General features: G+C 49.2%; 2 protein-coding genes across 3 annotated transcripts; one reads left to right on the forward strand and one right to left on the reverse strand.

The window, feature by feature from the left end:
• The first annotated feature begins 24 nt into the window (after positions 1 to 24).
• Reph (Regulator of eph expression) lies at positions 25 to 6588 on the forward strand. 2 transcript variants are annotated; one of them, XM_017250169.3, is made up of 4 exons: positions 25 to 269; positions 3231 to 3312; positions 3376 to 3707; positions 3772 to 6588. In XM_017250169.3, the coding sequence occupies exons 2-4, from the start codon at positions 3303 to 3305 to the stop codon at positions 4429 to 4431; spliced, it is 1002 nt and encodes a 333-aa protein (XP_017105658.2). In that variant the 5' UTR covers positions 25 to 269; positions 3231 to 3302; the 3' UTR covers positions 4432 to 6588. The 2 variants fall into 2 exon arrangements, with proteins under 2 accessions (XP_017105658.2, XP_017105657.2); XM_017250168.3 differs by lacking the exon at positions 25 to 269 and adding an exon at positions 2321 to 3150.
• A 100-nt stretch (positions 6589 to 6688) lies between these two features.
• Positions 6689 to 9371, reverse strand: LOC108131330 (uncharacterized). The gene is made up of 4 exons (XM_017250167.3): positions 9155 to 9371; positions 8422 to 9099; positions 7362 to 8367; positions 6689 to 7306 (listed from the first exon to the last, which is right to left on the reverse strand). Exons 1-4 carry the CDS (start codon positions 9194 to 9196, stop codon positions 6795 to 6797), a joined length of 2238 nt encoding a protein of 745 aa, XP_017105656.2. The 5' UTR covers positions 9197 to 9371; the 3' UTR covers positions 6689 to 6794.
• Between the last annotated feature and the right edge of the window lie 7112 nt (positions 9372 to 16483).

Here is a 16483-nt window from a genome sequence, read left to right on the forward strand (position 1 = left end):
TATGTATATGCCCAACAACCGTAGTGGTGCCCAATGCTAAAATACGCGTCGCGTGCTGCCCCCAACTCCTCCCCGTCGAGCCCCGTCAGTTGTGCTGCGTCGAGAAGCCTCCATCGCCATTCATCGTTTGTCACTCGCGTCGCCTGGTTTTCCTCATTTTCCAAAAAAACCGAGAAAATCCAAAGAACACTCCTGCAGCGACAACTGGCCGAGGAGGAACCACCAAGTGGACGCCACGAAGGTGCTCAGCAAGGAAGCGAGTGAATCAAGTAAGTGTCGGGGTCTAACGGTGCTTTTTTTGCGATATCGCCGCAGTGTGGGCGTAAAATTGTGGGTGGCGGGGGCTGAAGTAACGGGAAATCCTTGCGAAGTTGCAAGCCCGAGTGCTAAATTTAGACCTGAGGCTGAAGGCTGCACCAGAACCCCCCGCCCACTCTGGAAACTGTCGCCACATGCACGCACGCTCGCGAACAATGTAATAGGGTCTCCAAAGGAGCTTTCCAGCCTGGGAGGCACAATCTAGGAGTACTGGGTGATAAAATACTGTTATCTACGTTCGAGTAACGCTCGTTGAGGTGAACGTAAATAAATACCGTTGTGAAGAAAGTAGATTTCCAGAAAATAATCAGAAATGAACTAAGGACTTAGTGTTGTGAGCGTGGGTGTATGGCTGGCGGGAGAGAGTGTGCGTGCAACGCGCCAGTGTTTGGTATGAATGGAGCAAATACTCTGCAGCAGACTTGGGGGATGGAGGGGCCTGGGCTGAGGCTGGGGCTGGGGTGGGTGGCGAAGCGTTGCGTTGCGTGTGTATTGGAGCCGTGCTTCGGGCACGAGGGTTGTGTGTATTTGTGGCACGTAGACTCGTAGTAAAATTTTCCGCGTAAAATTGAAAGCAAATTGAAAAGCGGGAGTTGCGAAAATCCCCAAACAAGCAGAGCCCCAAAAAGAGACTGCAACAATGCAGCAGCAGCAGCAGAGTCGTACGAATTGAACGAAAACCAGTTCGTGCGTAGTTTTCCATGTTTTCCACATTTTGTGGCCCGTGAGCTCCAAACATTTCCCATATCATCGTTGCAACGAGTTTCGCACGCTTCGTTTTATTTCGCTTCTTGCCGCACTCCCCTCCCACCTGGCCCTCCCCCACCCAGCGCCCCATCACACGTTACTACTCATATTCTCACACATGTGTACTTGTCCATGGACATGTGTGGGTGGGAGGCACATAGGCATAGGAATAGCAATCGGCAATAGGCCTGCCACAACCTGCCAGCTACTGCTTCTTCTTCTGTCTATAAATACTAAGGTGCGCGACGAAAGCGTAAGAGCTTTAAGCGGAAGAGTATTAACTATGAGATCGACCTATGAGACTGGTCTTCAAAATAAAATAAACTAGTACTAAGACTAAAAATTAATTATAGTTATTAAACATAATTATTAAAACAGGCCTTATTTGGCAGTGAAACCCATGTAACCCATTCGGTATTATCAATATATCTTATCAGGGTTCTTATCAGATAACTGTTTCTTTACTGAAAGAATTGTAGAAATTTGAATGAATGGGCCGCGAAACCGTTATCCGATTTAGTGGATTTTAAGCCTTGAGCTCAGATAAGCGGGGGAGATTGCCAATAGTTCTGAATGGCTGATAATGGCTATCAGCCATTAGCCCTATCAGTTACAAGTGCGGCCAAGGGCCTTACACTCCCGTCCGGCACCTTAGCAAGTGCATTTGGCGATATCCACCAGGGTTGCCGCTCAGCCGCGAGTTTGCGCAATTGCTGGGTGGGAATGGGCGAAGAATTCAATGAATGGGAAAACAAGTGCACACAAAAGAAAATCAGTCGGGAGAAATTCGCCAGGAATGTTAATTTGCACCTCCAATTACTACACGTCGATTATACGCAATCAATTATCATCGAGCCCCCCGACTCTGTAATTAAGCCGGACTACATTGTCTTCCGTGGATGATCAAAGATTGCTATAGAAATTGGGGTTTATTTTCTAACCCTTTTATAGGGCCTCCATCCACAAGTATTCAGAATATTATTTATTTTCCAATAGGCCATATTCCTTAGCAGGATTCCCTAGACTTGATGTTTTAATTGCAAAAGTGATTGAAATTCAATTTGCGCCCGCCTGTCTGGCAACCATGAGGCTGCATTGGAAGGGGGAGACGGTGGGCGGCTGAGGGCCGGGTGGGGGCCCGGTGTGGGGCTGGCTCTCTCCAGCGTCAGCGTCAGCGCCAGCGCAGATTTCCAGAGATTGCGAGACAGTGTTGCCTCGCCACATTGTGGGCACAATAATTTTTTAGTTGGAGCGCAGCGTTAGCCGGTGACGGGCGATGGGCCAGATGCCATACAGACGACCATTCCGGACGAACCGAGCCACATAGTAACGCCGTAGTAATCAACAAAGTCAGCAGGCGTAGGCGGACCCCGAGCCGAGCCAGTTGTGCAACTGCAAAATAGCCAGAAAGGCCAGAATAGGACTTGGAGCGACAATGGAGCTGGCCAGTCTTCAGAGGGGCTCTGCGGACTAGGCATCCGGAGAAACCGCGAACGTGGACGCATCGAACGGTGTCCCTTTTTACGGATTCGTGTCTGGCTTCCGTTCCGTTCCCGTGCCAAAAAATCGATAATTCCGTGCTGTATAAGTTACGGCGAAAGGTGCGCGGATATCCCTCGGACTGGCGTTCGGATCCACTCGGGTATCCACTCGGCCGGGAGAGTAAATCAGAATCAGGAAGCAGATTCGGAATCGGGGGCCGAAGCAGCGCGTAAAAATAACAAACAAAAATACATGTGCAGGCGTATAAATAGAAACAGCGTGTGAAGCGCAACAGCGAAAAAAGTAGTAGTATGTAGTAATAGTAGTAGAAGGAGGAGCAAAAGGGGAACCAAACAAGCGCAGTCGCTGGCGGCGCCGACGCAGACTTTGACTTCGACTGCGACTGCGACGTCGTAGTAAGTTTGCTCGAGTGCGTGTGGGTGTGTGCGTGCTTGGAAGCAGCCTGCGTGGGTTGCATGGAATGTATAACGAATAAGTCCCAGGCACCGAGTCCCAGGAGCTGAAAAAACCATGATAAAGTTTGTCAGGCACAAAAATCGCGAGAACTCACTAAGGGAATCCAAAAACTTTCTGCGAAAAAAGGTGCCTACACAACCCAACTACTCTTCAAAATCCTCAAAAATATCCAATAATCCTAATCGAATCCCTCGCTCTCTCCCCAGCGTGAATCGAATGACTCTGGCACCGAATCTGATGGTGAACTCCTCGATGTGGAAAGTTACTTAGACGTGGATATGGAAACTAGTAGGTTTAGTTAACTACTCGGACTAAAAGCTGCCATAACTACTTCATTCTGTTCCCAAATAGGTGTTGCTGGCCAAAAGATAGCTCCTGCAATGATGTGTCACCAGCAGACCTCCTCCTCGTGCGCCCATCTCATGTACGACCAGCACAGCTCCGAGGAGGAGCTGGAGGTGATCAACGGACCCTCCTCGCAGGGCGGCCAGCATCCCGGGGGGACCGCAGCGACGGGCGGGTCCTCGTGCGCCTCCCGGGTCTCGAACCGGGGGTGCGCCTCCTCTCTGGACACGGAGGCGCCCTTCGAGGAGCGGGCCACCACCTCCAACTCGAAGCGCTCCAGCTCCTCCCTGATGGTGGAGAACAGGAAGCGGTCGCTGGCCCACAGCTCCGACGACGAGGTGAGTTTGTGTCTTGATGAGAATTCGAGTCTTCTTCTAACCGAATCCCTGTGTGCCCCCGAAGCTGCGAAACTCGCTGGAGCCGATCTTGACGCCAGTTAATTTCCGCACATCGCCGCCATTGGAGGCGTTCAAGCCAAATCGAAGCCATATGATGTTCCGCTCCACGACGCCACTGATATTATCGGAGGCCCGATGTGGCATCGAAAATATTAAATTATGTGATAATAGTGTAAACGAGGAGAATGGCGACAACGGCGGCGGTGGCGGCGGCGGCAAGTGCGCCAAAATCGGGACTGGGTCCGGGAATGGCGGCAACGAGAACGAGCCGAGTGTGATCAAGGCCTGCAGCAGCTCCCTGAAGATGAGCAACAGCAGCCACCACATATACCAGCCGCTGCCGAAGTACAGTTTCCACTACAACAGCTCCCGGAGCAGTCCGGCCAGCACCACGGGCCTGGACAACATGGAGGTGCGGTCGGTCAGCCCGCCGGCGAAGCTGTTCCACTGCGCCATATCGCCCCGGAGGCGTCCGAGCAACAACTCCAGTGCGCCAGCGGGATCCTCCGCAACAGTATCGGCATCTTCGTCATCCACAACGACACAAAACGCTGCCAACTCTGCCGGGAATGCCGCCTCCGCCGCCGTCGCCGCCACACAGAGACTGCAGCGACCGCATCGGCCGTGTTTAGATTTTGATAAGATGCAGCAGGTGAGTCTCTAATGCAGAGCGGGCTAACAGCTCACCGAGGACGGAGGACGCAGGTCGGAGGACAACGGAGGCCAGCAAGGTAACGGATAGGGGCAAATCAAAGACTTTTTATACGCAACCTCAACAGGAACAGGAACCGAAACAGAAACCGTAACCGTAACCGAAACCGAATCCGGAACTAGAGACAGCTACGTACCTTCAGGCCAGAGAGCACACCAGTCCGATCTAGAAAGAACAGTCGGAGGATAACAAGGTCCAAACCAAACTATATGAACCACAGCGAGCCGGAGCAGCGGCAGGAGCCGAAGGAGAACCAGCCCGAGGAGAATATCATCAAATCAAATTATATAATTATAAAGGTACTTCAAATTTTAAAGCAAACCAGCAACCAGAAACCAAAACGAGAACAAGAAACCTAAAATTTACAATAGATGCAGCTATTTTTTCACAATTTTAAATGGAAACAGTAACGAGTCAAGGACGCAGGTCCAGATTCCAGAGATGCGGATGGAGATGCAGAATCAGAAACTGATCAGATCGAGGTTAAGATTTAGGTGTACGAAGTAGCAACTACGAGAGGATGCGAGAGCCCCGTCAGTCGAAGGTGTAACCTGTAAATATTGTATTTGTGCGAAGAAACCTTTTGAAGAACTGGCGCTCCATCGGGAGAGGCTTCTTTGGGGGGCGCTAGAAAGTATTTTAATTTTTTAATAAGAGACCGACGGATGGCAAACATGGTGATGTGACAGAAGACTCAGAACTCAAAGGAGAGCGAAATTATATTTCTATAAAGATGCAGGATCGCAGAGGGGGAGGCTATGGAGGATCGGGGGGTCTTGGTCTTGGGACTTGGAACAACAATGTGAAGCAACAATAGCAACTGAAATAAGAAACAAGCAAACCATAAGAAAAAACATAAACTTTTGTAAGCTCCGGAGCAACTGGGAGGCAGTTGGAAACCAGTTAAATATGTGTTTAATGTACGACATAAAATAGCGAGCTATTTTATAAACAATATTCAATTAACCCGCAAATAGGAAGCCGACTTAGGAAGCGAGAATCGAAATCGAAAACAAACCAAACCAAAAAGCTGCCATCACCATTCACGGGTGCGATGAGGGCTCCTTAGTTCACCAGTTTGATTGAGGATTGATTGGTTGATTGGCGATATTATACGATTGGCAGGCGAGCTCATAGGTGTATTAGTAATTAACATTTCTTTGTCGAACAATTGCAAGCAGAGCGGACAGGATGACAGGACGACAGGACGACAGGTCGCAGAAAGTAACCCATATTCAATTAAACGAAATCTAAACCCAGTAATGTGTGCAACCATAGCAAGCGAAACAAAACATACATTTTTAAGTACCATACATACTATATATTAAAGCCGGAAGGAAATATTCAACGTAAAGCTAATTTTAAACCGTACTCCCGCGGATTGCGGAGGGCAGGCGAGGTTCAGTTCCAACTCCTAACGTAGTCACCGAATCGCAATTTTTGTCAATATCCATGCCCATTTAACTACCATACCACACCACACACGAGACACTCAACCTACCAGATAGCATAATCCACACCACCAAGACACCAAGATATATATACGGTAATAGCGAGGATAGTGAGGAGATCCAGACACCAGGGAGACAAGTGAATGAGACCATACTGAGCAGAGGTATGGGTCTGAGGAAAAATCGATGAAAGGATATCAAGGACTGATCGTACATTAGAGCGCGAAGGGCAGAGGAGTATTGTAAGAGGGAGGAGACCAGTACTAGGATCTTAGTCTTAAGTTCTGAACAAATTAATTGTGAAATGAAATGAATCGTGAAACAAGTACGGAAAGCACACACAAATCTACGAAGCGCAGGGCTGCGGGGCGTTTATGTTGAATATTTTTGAGATACAAAATTATGTTGTAAACAAGATACAAAGATTCGATTGGGTCCGGGCCCGTGACAGGCGCCCGGCACTTGTGTTGTATATAGTTACATTAATAATACAATATATATTTAATATATATATACATATAATTACTCATTAAATTAAGTCGATGAACGGTACAAGTGCAAAACAAAAGAGAAACAAAAGGCGAAACCTTTGAAAAGACGACAAGTGAAAAGAGATGACATGAAAACATGGAAAATAATAAAGAAATGCTCTGCAATAGATGATCTTTGGCATTTAATTTTCCTTCTCCCATTAAGCCACATCCCTAAGGAACCCTCCTACTGGCTAAAAGGACTTCTAGGTAACACTTTCTACAAGATCCATCTCACAAATTCGTATCGTTTTATTCTGCATGCCTTTAAGCTAAGATTCGATTATTTACAAAACCTACTGATCCTACACCGAGAAACCTGGGCACGGCAGGGCTATAAGCGCAGAACGCCCTGCTCGGACTCGCACATGGCGTCAGACTTGTGATTAAGGGTACCTGGGCTGGCTTCCAACTCCTCCGCCGGCCTCAGTTCCGCTTGGCCGGCGTGCTTTTTCTTCTTGACTTTCGCCGCTGTGGGGGAGGGGTTGCTGGCTCTGGCGGGATCGTGGATCCGGGAATGTCGCTTCAGGTCCCCCGACACTCGGAACCTCTTGCCGCAGACGGAGCACTCGTAAGGCCGCTCCCCAGTGTGCACTTTCACGTGGCTGATCAGGTAGGAGCTGGCCCGGAAGGTCTTGTCGCAGTATTGGCAGGCGTAGTTGCGCTCGCTGGTGTGGATGCGCCGGTGGAGGACCAGCGAGTAGCGCCGGGAGAAGCTCTTGCCGCAGAACTCGCACATGTGCGCCTTGATGTCGCTGTGCCGCGAGATGATGTGGTACTTGAGGTCGCCCCACTGCCGGAAACTGAACTCGCACTTTTCGCACTTGAACGGCTTCACGTCGGAGTCTGTAAACAGAAATGGGTTAGGATTTGTTGGATTCCCCATGTGCCCTGAGCTTACGCGTCCTCTCGTGGGCCTTCAGGGCGCTCTGGGTGTAGAAGGACCTCTCGCAGCTGTCGCACTTGTGGGATCTCTGCTGGTTGTGCGTGTACTGGTGGTACTTCAGGGCGTTGTACGAGTTGAAGTCCCGCTGGCACTTGTCGCAGAAGTGCTTCCGTCGCGACTTGCTGCCAGCCTCCTCCGGCAAGCTCGTGTCCAGCGTCTCTAAATGGTAGCCGCCGTCGCACTCGTCTTCAGGATCCTCTGCTTCGTCCTCCTCGAAGGGAGACGGCCGACCGCTGTCACCCACATCCTCCTCCTCCTGTTCCTCTTTGTCCAGCTTGTAGGCTTCGCCCAGCCCCAGAGGGGATCTCCGCAGCTGCTCGATTGTGGAATTGGGGGGCACAACGATCGAAGGCGGGGGAGGGGTTTGGCACACTGGAGGCGGCGCACCAGCAACCATCAAGGATGCCTCATTCGGCTCACTAGGCTTTGGCAGAGACTCCTCCAGCTTGGACCCCCCTTGGGAGTCGTCCTTTTCGGGGCTCAGGAAGTCCAGGGCCATGTGGTCCTCTGAATGATGGGCCGGATCTTTCAGTAGAGGGGCAGACTGCTCTGCGGAAGTTGGAGGTGGTTCTCCGGGCAGCAACAGAGCCGGGAATGTCATGTCGCTGAAGTTGTTATTGAACCACGGCGCTCTCATGGCACTGGAGGTCAGCTCGAGGTCCACCAGCTCGTCGCAGGTGTCTTCTATGGAGACCTTATCGACCACGTTGCGTATGCCTTCCAGCATGTCCTCCGTGTCGCTGAACTCCACGTCGTCCACCACCGGAACGGTGCTGGGGTTCGAGCCGGGATTGACGACCACCATGGGACACTGTTCTCCATTGTTGGGCTGCCCATGCATGACCATGTTCACGCCGCCACTGGTCACTTCGTCCACGTGGTGGGCGATGTTCTGAAAGTTCTCAAAGTTGAGTTGGACGTCCTGGAAGACCTGGTCCAGTTTGGCCTGCTCCTGTTGCAGCTAGAGGCACTCGGTTAGTAATCAGTTCTTAATAGTGAACACCAAGACGCTCACCTTGTCCTGAGCAGACAGCCCACACATGTCCAGGGGCTCCTTTTGCTGCTGCGGTTGCTGTTGGTGTTGGTGCTGGTGTGGGAGGGGGAGTGGGTGGGTCTGCTGGACCACCAAGCGCTCCTGCAGGACGGCGCTGGGCTCGTAGTGCTGCTTGAGGTGGGCGAAAAAGTCCAGCTGGGTGTGCACGGCGTAGCCACAGATCTCGCAACTGTAGACGGCAGAAGGCGCCACATCCTGAACGTTCTTGTGCTGCTCCATGTCAGCCTCGATGGTTCCCTTGAGCTTCCTGGAAATCCGCTTCTTGTGGGGCAGCACCTTGCGCGCATTCGTTGTGGAGGCGTTGGGCGCATACAACAGCTCCTCGTCCTCGTGCAGGCCGGCGGACACATCGATGGGAACCGTGGGCTCGATGGCCAGAGCCGGGAAGGCCGGCTGGGCCACCTGCTGCGGCACCACCACGTCCGTTTCCGGCGAGGATTTGTTCACGAACTGGAAGATGCTGCTGTGAAAGTTCAGCTCGGGAGTGAGAGAGTCGCCGGTGCTGTTGGTGGGGTTGCCAGGATTCGTGCTCAGGTTCGTGGGTCCCTCGGCCTTCGGAAACACTCCCGAGTGGTCTATGAAGTCCATTATGAAGGGATGGGTGTCCCCGCCGCGGAGCAGTTCCGAGGCCAGCAGCGTCTGTGGTGGAAAAGGGCATTTATAAACTGAATCCAGCTATTGGATCCGACCTTACATGATCTATGAACTGCTGGGTGTCCACTTCCTTGCGCTCCATCTTGGCGTGGATTCTCAAACACACTCCTTAAATTCGTAGGTAAGCCTAGGGCTGCAGTGGTATTAGGGATTGTACTTCGCTTTGGTAAACATTTTCGTGCACTTTGCTGTGTAAACAAAATAATTTACAATTTCTTTTCAATTAAGCCCAGAATTTAGTGTGGCCATATGCGCTTGGCATATCAGCTGATAGAGTTAGCATTCTGTTAACAGTCGATGTAAACTGCTTTCTAGCACTTGCTGTAAACTGCTTGCTGTAATGAAGGCGCGAAATTTTGAAATTTCTGTTATCATGAAGGTAACATTTTTCAAAATATTTTAAATTTAATAATTTATTGTAATTAAAGATGAATGCCTTTTTAAAAAGATTAAAGCTGAAAAGAATGTATCTTGATTTATCAAAATGTTTGTTATGATTTATCTAGAATCTCCCGAATCGGGCTCCGTCGGAGATCAAAGTGCATTCATCCACGCCCTCTAACTCCACTCCCCGCTCCCCCTGCCAGTTGTCAGCCGCAGCGTTTTGAGGTGTTTCTTGACGGATTCCTCCAGAGAGGTTCCATTGTTATTGTTATGATTCATGGGAACTCGTCTGCGTAATTGCCTGAAACGGTCTGATCTAAACAAAGCCCTCGGTTGATATTTATTTTTATATTCAGTCCACTGCCTCGGAGATCAAAGCTGCGCGGGCGGAGCCCCAATTACATATCTGCGGATTGTCTAATAATTGTTTTTTAAACACTAATGGCTGTGCTAAACAGCCGTCGTTCGTCACATTAAATTCCGAAGAGGTTCATAAAATTTTATGGAGTTTTGCGGTTGCCCCGGGCCCCACTCGAGGTCCAAGTCGGGCCCATAAATACCGGCGCGAACATATGGCTGCGGAATAACCACCGGCTGGGGCTGCGGCTTCCTCCCCTGCCCTCCACAGGCCTAAGCCCTCTGATCCGTTTACCATAAATATGTTGATATATCGCTGAGCAGGATTAGCTTCCTGTTCGCGGCCATATGGAGCTGCCGGAGTGGCGGGGGCCGGGATTATGTGCCACTCCACAATCTGGGATATATATGAAGTGTTAATTTGTAGGGGAATGTTTATGGCTCCGCTTGTTGAACTTTATGTTCCAGCCAATTGGTGTGTGGACCGATTTGAGGGACTAGAGCTCCAACATTATGATACTTCATTCCAGATCTGATCAGCCACCATTTCTTGTGGAAATTTGTATCTAATGGCGTGTTAATATTTGGGAGCACGGGGAGGGTCTTTATTTTTTAGCTAATTCTCAGGGTCTCAGGAATATTTGCTTATGAGATCTCCAATATAAAATAGATCTGAGACTGCTGGATTTCTTTTCAATATTTCTAATCTCAAACAAGCCCAGATGGTTTTCGTATTAGTTCTGGTTATGATTGGGTCCTACAATGCCTTTCAGTACTCTTTCAATTGCAATATTTGTGGACAGCCGCATAAATATTATTTTTTCATTAGGGAGAATGCAAATTGTTTGCTTTTTGGCTCACGAATCAGACCCGCCCACCAGCTGGCCACCAGAGTCCTTGCACTGCCACCGAGGCACCTACCTGCCTCCTCCGCCTCCTCTGCCTTTTCCCGCCGACGTTTGTTTATTTTTCGAGCTACCAGCCGATATCTGTTTGTTTTTGGTTTAACGTCCTTCCAATTCTATAAAAATAAATAGCAGAGTCCTATCTATGGTCTTCAAATATTTTTAGCAAATATGCAAAGTCAATATTTTCCCAAGCCAAAAAATAATATAATAATACCTGCCTGGTAATGCGATTGCTTCGGTTTATTTCCGAGAAGCCTCCACGGAGGTGGGGTTTTTCGTTTAGTCCATTGTCTCAGAAAAGATACTGAGGATAAAAAACAAGGATGATATTCCTATCCAGCCTGTAACTTTATTTTCAAGATCTGAGCCCCCAGCTCGTTACGGAAGTTTGTGCAACAAAAAGAGGCAGCAGAAAAGTCTGCGGCTGTCAACATTCTGCACGTTATTACTCGCCACACAATACATAATGCCATTATTATCATAAGCGTGCTTTTTTGTGGATACAACAAAAGCAGCAGCAAGTTTCTCTAAAAAAGTAACAAAACAACACAAGCGTAAGGACCTTTCCCCCGCCCACGGCCCCTTCCCCTTTCCCGGAAGGAGGCAGGAAACATGCAAGTGGCCGAGTGCCTTCTTTTGTTCTTCGTCACGTACTGCGGTGCTGCCTCCTCCGGCAGCCCCCTTGCGAGCGGAAAAGTGTGGCTGCGACAACACCACCTTGCACCATGCGGAACTGGGAAAAGGACCCGTCCCCCCCCCGGACCAGCGCCAGGAGCAGGAGCCACCAGGAGCTACCTACCGCAGCCTCGAGTTTCGAGTTTTTCGCAGTTGCGAGGAGAGGAAGCGGAAACCGGGCCGTTCAAGGAGCCCCATCAAGGGCCGTTCGATCCTTCGAGTGCTTCGATACCTCGCGAATGGGGGGATTATAAAATAATACTATACATTCTTTGAATTAGTTTGGATTTGGACAGTTAATTGGTAGGAGGAGGTATGCGATTCTGGAGGTGGACTAGCACTTTGAGGGAATCCTGTTATTCGAATCCCCAAAAACCCAAAACATTATTCGTTTTTTCATCCACAGGACTTGTTTCCTTCTCGACAGTGTCGCCTTGCGGGCTCAAATTATAAAACAGGGGCTGCAGGACGCTGGAAAAGCCCCGCCCTTTGGTCGCCCTTCCCCAAAACCCCAACACTTCCGTAGCCTGTTTCCAGGTTGGGGCGTGGGGGTGCTGCTGCATAAATATTGTCAACAACATCCAGCAACAACATCCGTTTCTGGGACGTCAGGGGGTGGCAGGACCTCCCAGGCAGTCCCCGCCTCGCCACCCCCATCGAGCCCATTCTCTGGCCACGTTTCCGCCCGTCCTTGTTTTTGTTGGCAGCAGTTTTGTGCTCATCTCAGCGAAAAATCTGTTGACGGAATTGTCACGTGCTGTGTGCCCGGGCACTGTTTTCCACTTGTCCCAGTCCGTGTCCTGCCAAAAGGATGTGCTCCGTATAGTTTTTTCGTATAGTCGCACTTGCATGGGGGATGTGTTGCCTCGTGCCACTTTTGGCCCGTGTCTGGTCTGAGCTCCGAGCTCCGAGCTCCTCGTTAAGTGGAAAGTGCAATGCGGCGGCGAACAAGTGGCGACTCGAGCCAGCTATCTGATTTGCTTACCCCTATTAAAAGGACATTACGTGGGGAGGATAACGAGAGGCACTTCGGGGGAGGCTGATGAGCACAGTAATCCAGGAAAATTATCAAATAATTGGCAAACAGGGTACTCCGATTTCTTGCAATAATTATGCTGGGATATCCCCACCGCCAGCCGCCAAACTAATTACGAAACCCATGTGCAGTGAGCTCCCCTCCTCTGAAAGGACGCGATTGTTAGAACATCGGGCTTCCCGCCAGGCCTGCACACGCCCTGCTCTACCTTTTTGCGAGTCGCGAAATACCGACATTTGTGTGCCCCGGAGATGTCCGGGCGGACACACCCCAGTGAACGGAGAAGTCGGGGCATGGACTTCGATTCGCATCGATCCCCGCCTCGCAGCGGTCCTGGAATAGTTTTCACATGTTTTGTTCGAGCATTAATTCCGTTTAAATGACTTCCGCCGCAGATTCGAGCCCGGCGTAATCAAGTGGAAGTGAATTTGACCAACACAAGAGGTTGTGCACAATCGTGTGTTTTGTTGTGTGTTTTCCGCGGGGCCATTAGTTTGATTGTTCCGGAGGCCACTGAGCCGTGAAAAATGTATAAGAAATAAAGAGCTCTGATCGGGGGAACCAAAAGACCAAAGCTTTGAGCTCTGAAGCCCAGATTGTTGATAACCGCAACAGAAAACTTCGCCACGGGATGTTGGTACGGAGATCTCCAAGAACGTTCAAGTCATTGACCCATTCGGTCTTAAGCCCTGGAGGTCCATACCCCTAAGGTGAGGTTACACAGGCCCATGTACTCGATGGTGACAGGGAAACCGATCCCGCTAATACCTTTCCACTCAGAGCGTCCTTGAGGAGCCAACCGAAACCCGAGAAACACCCAACTCGAGATTACCAGTTATGGTGTGTGACTGTGACCAAACATCGCGACAGGATCTCGGATCCTGTCCCAGAACTCCAGCCTCCGTCAAGGCCAATGTATGGCCACAATTTTGCGTTAGCCGTCAATGCCAAAAGTTTCGACCAACATTTATACGGTTAACCAGGAGAGGCCAAAATATCCCATTTACTCTGGCCACACATCGGTGCGCTCAAGGACGAGTGCGAGTCCAAGGACACGCAGGCCCGAAGAGGCCTCAGGACAGGCAGCTGAGTTTTGCCTTCTTGCTGTCGTCGGGATGTCAGAGTCAGCGGGTGCGTGTCCTTTTGTTCGTCCTTCCCGTGCAATAGAGGCTGCACTACTCGAGGCTCATCATCTCGCAGGCAGGCGCATCCTGCCGCGTGTGTCCCTCGCTGTGGATCCCCCCCTGGACATTGATTCCTGTGCCGATTCGGGCCGCCCCCTCCGGTGCACTGCTGGTGTAAATCGGCGACATTTAACACTAACCTTCCGCTCTCCGGTGCCCAGCGCTGGCCTGCGAGGACGTTGTCAGCAGGCGATGCCTGACAGAAGGCCTCGGGGCACCAGCACTACGCCAAGTTGGTTTCCGGAATCAAAACAGCACCTGAGGCTTCCCGGGCGGGGTTTTCTCGGACAGATGACTTTAACAGAGCACCTAGAGAGGCTTGTGTTGCAATCCAGTGGCACGATTTATAGGATTTGATTGTGTTATGAAAGGATATATCCTGCTGATAAAGTCCAGGACTTTATTTATGTAAATAAATATGGTACATTCGAGCTATTCTTGTTCCCTCTGTTAAGGACTATTGGGGATATACTACCATTACTATTTTCCTTTGCAGACATTCTCACAAGTGCTTAGTACCCGTGTTTTAGTACCAGATCCTGTAATAACAATAAGCCCCCAACCCCTCAGACTCGCATCTTTCATCCTTCCCTCGCCTATTTACACAATGATAACCAAATATTTTCGATGGCAAGACATTTTCCAATTTGAAGCAATGAAAACATACAAGTCGCTGAAGGCCTTTGATGTTCCTCCGCAGCCTCCTTCGGGTTCCCCGATTCCTGCCGCCTGAAATTCGAGCGAGTCAGTCAGCGGCCTCAAGTGCTCGGGTCCCTTCTTAGGATGTTTCCATTTTTTGTAATTAACCGACTTTCAAACACATAGACGACCCCGCCTCCGTTCGATGTTGCCACGTCCACGCCTCACCACTCCACTTGCCGCATGTGTTCCGTCAGCTCCCCACAGATCCCTCGGGGTATCGAGTTTCCCCGCAGCCCAGACATTAGCTCTGAAGTTAGGAGGCGCCTCTGGCCGTCCCAGAGTCCCGCTGTCGGCGAATCTGACCGCCTGCCCCTGCTTGTGTGTTAATGAGAAAGTGTCACCGACTTGACGGAGCGGCGGAAGACCAAACGCATTTCCCATCTTGTCATTATGTCAACGAGGTGTGATCTGACTCTGTTCTGGTCACGGTTTCGGGTTGTGGTTTCTGGCTACATATTGGGGGAGTACTTCCACGCGCTAAGCTGACACACTTTTACATTCGTGGCCGTCCTTTAGTCGGAAGCGGAAATACTACTCTGAGATATTTGAAGTTTATGGTACCAGAGAGGTCAGGAAAGGGTTTATTTAAGATTATGATTTACTTTTATTTAAGACTAGGCTTGTCCTTATTTCTTATAGATTGAAATCTTGCTTAAGTAAACAAAAAAAAAAAAAATAGACAAGTAGGGTTATTTCCTATAGTTACGATAGTACCTATGTAGTCCCCTATATGGACCACAGCGATGGCTATATCTTTCCCAATTCTCATCCGATTCTCAAGCGGAGTACCTTAATCGATTTGTGGATCGATTCTGCACCATTCTGCATCAAAATCCTAACACAAAAAATTTTTTAGATTTTTTGTCAATTTTTGTGAGGGGATCCCTTGAAAATGGGGTTTTTCCCTATAGGGCCCACAGTGATGGCTATATCTTTCCCAATTCTCATCCGATCCTCAAGCGGAGTACCTTAATCGATTTTTGGATCGATTCTGCGTCATTCTGCATCAAAATCCTGAGACAAAATATTTTTTACATTTTTTGTCCATTTTTGTGAGGGGATCCCTTGAAAATGGAGTTTTCCCCTATAGGGTCCACAGCGATGGCTATATCTTCCCTAATTCTCATCCGATTCTCAAGCGGAGTACCTTAATCGATTTGTGGATCGATTCTGCGTCATTCTGCATCAAAATCCTGAGACAAAATATTTTTTAGATTTTTTGTCCATTTTTGTGAGGGGTTCCCTTGAAAATGTGGTTTTCCCCTATAGGGTCCACAGCGATGGCTATATCTTCCCTAATTCTCATTCGATCCTCAAGCGGAGTACCTTAAACGATTTCTGGATCGATTCTGCGTCATTCTGCATCAAAATCCTGAGACAAAATATTTTTTAGATTTTTTGTCCATTTTTGTGAGGGGTTCCCTTGAAAATGGGGTTTTCCCCTATAGGGCCCACAGTGATGGCCATATCTTTCCCAATTCTCATTCGATCCTCAAGCGGAGTACCTTAAACGATTTCTGGATCGATTCTGCGTCATTCTGCATCAAAATCCTGAGACAACATATTTTTTAGATTTTTTGTCCATTTTTGTGAGGGGTTCCCTTGAAAATGTGGTTTTCCCCTATAGGGTCCACAGCGATGGCTATATCTTCCCTAATTCTCATTCGATCCTCAAGCGGAGTACCTTAAACGATTTCTGGATCGATTCTGCGTCATTCTGCATCAAAATCCTGAGACAAAATATTTTTTACATTTTTTGTCCATTTTTGTGAGGGGATCCCTTGAAAATGGAGTTTTCCCCTATAGGGTCCACAGCGATGGCTATATCTTCCCTAATTCTCATCCGATTCTCAAGCGGAGTACCTTAATCGATTTGTGGATCGATTCTGCGTCATTCTGCATCAAAATCCTGAGACAAAATATTTTTTTAGATTTTTTGTCCATTTTTGTGAGGGGTTCCCTTGAAAATGTGGTTTTCCCCTATAGGGTCCACAGCGATGGCTATATCTTCCCTAATTCTCATTCGATCCTCAAGCGGAGTACCTTAAACGATTTCTGGATCGATTCTGCGTCATTCTGCATCAAAATCCTGAGACAAAATATTTTTTAGATTTTTTGTCCAT

The sequence above is a fragment of the Drosophila bipectinata genome, chromosome 2L (genome assembly GCF_030179905.1).
Source record: "Drosophila bipectinata strain 14024-0381.07 chromosome 2L, DbipHiC1v2, whole genome shotgun sequence".
NCBI classification, from domain to species: domain Eukaryota; kingdom Metazoa; phylum Arthropoda; class Insecta; order Diptera; family Drosophilidae; genus Drosophila; species Drosophila bipectinata.

Excerpts from the sequence above, each read along its gene's own strand:
- Reph (XM_017250168.3), top strand. The coding sequence starts at position 3,079 with ATGATAAAGTTTGTCAGGCACAAAAATCGCGAGAACTCACTAAGGGAA. Across the intron at positions 3,151-3,230 it reads AAAACTTTCTGCGAAAAAAG|CGTGAATCGAATGACTCTGG; the intron begins GTGCCTACACAA and ends CTCTCTCCCCAG. Across the intron at positions 3,708-3,771 it reads CCCACAGCTCCGACGACGAG|CTGCGAAACTCGCTGGAGCC; the intron begins GTGAGTTTGTGT and ends GTGCCCCCGAAG.
- LOC108131330 (XM_017250167.3), bottom strand. The coding sequence starts at position 9,196 with ATGGAGCGCAAGGAAGTGGACACCCAGCAGTTCATAGATCAT. Across the intron at positions 9,100-9,154 it reads CCCAGCAGTTCATAGATCAT|ACGCTGCTGGCCTCGGAACT; the intron begins GTAAGGTCGGAT and ends TTTCCACCACAG. Across the intron at positions 7,307-7,361 it reads GAAGGCCCACGAGAGGACGC|ACTCCGACGTGAAGCCGTTC; the intron begins GTAAGCTCAGGG and ends TTCTGTTTACAG.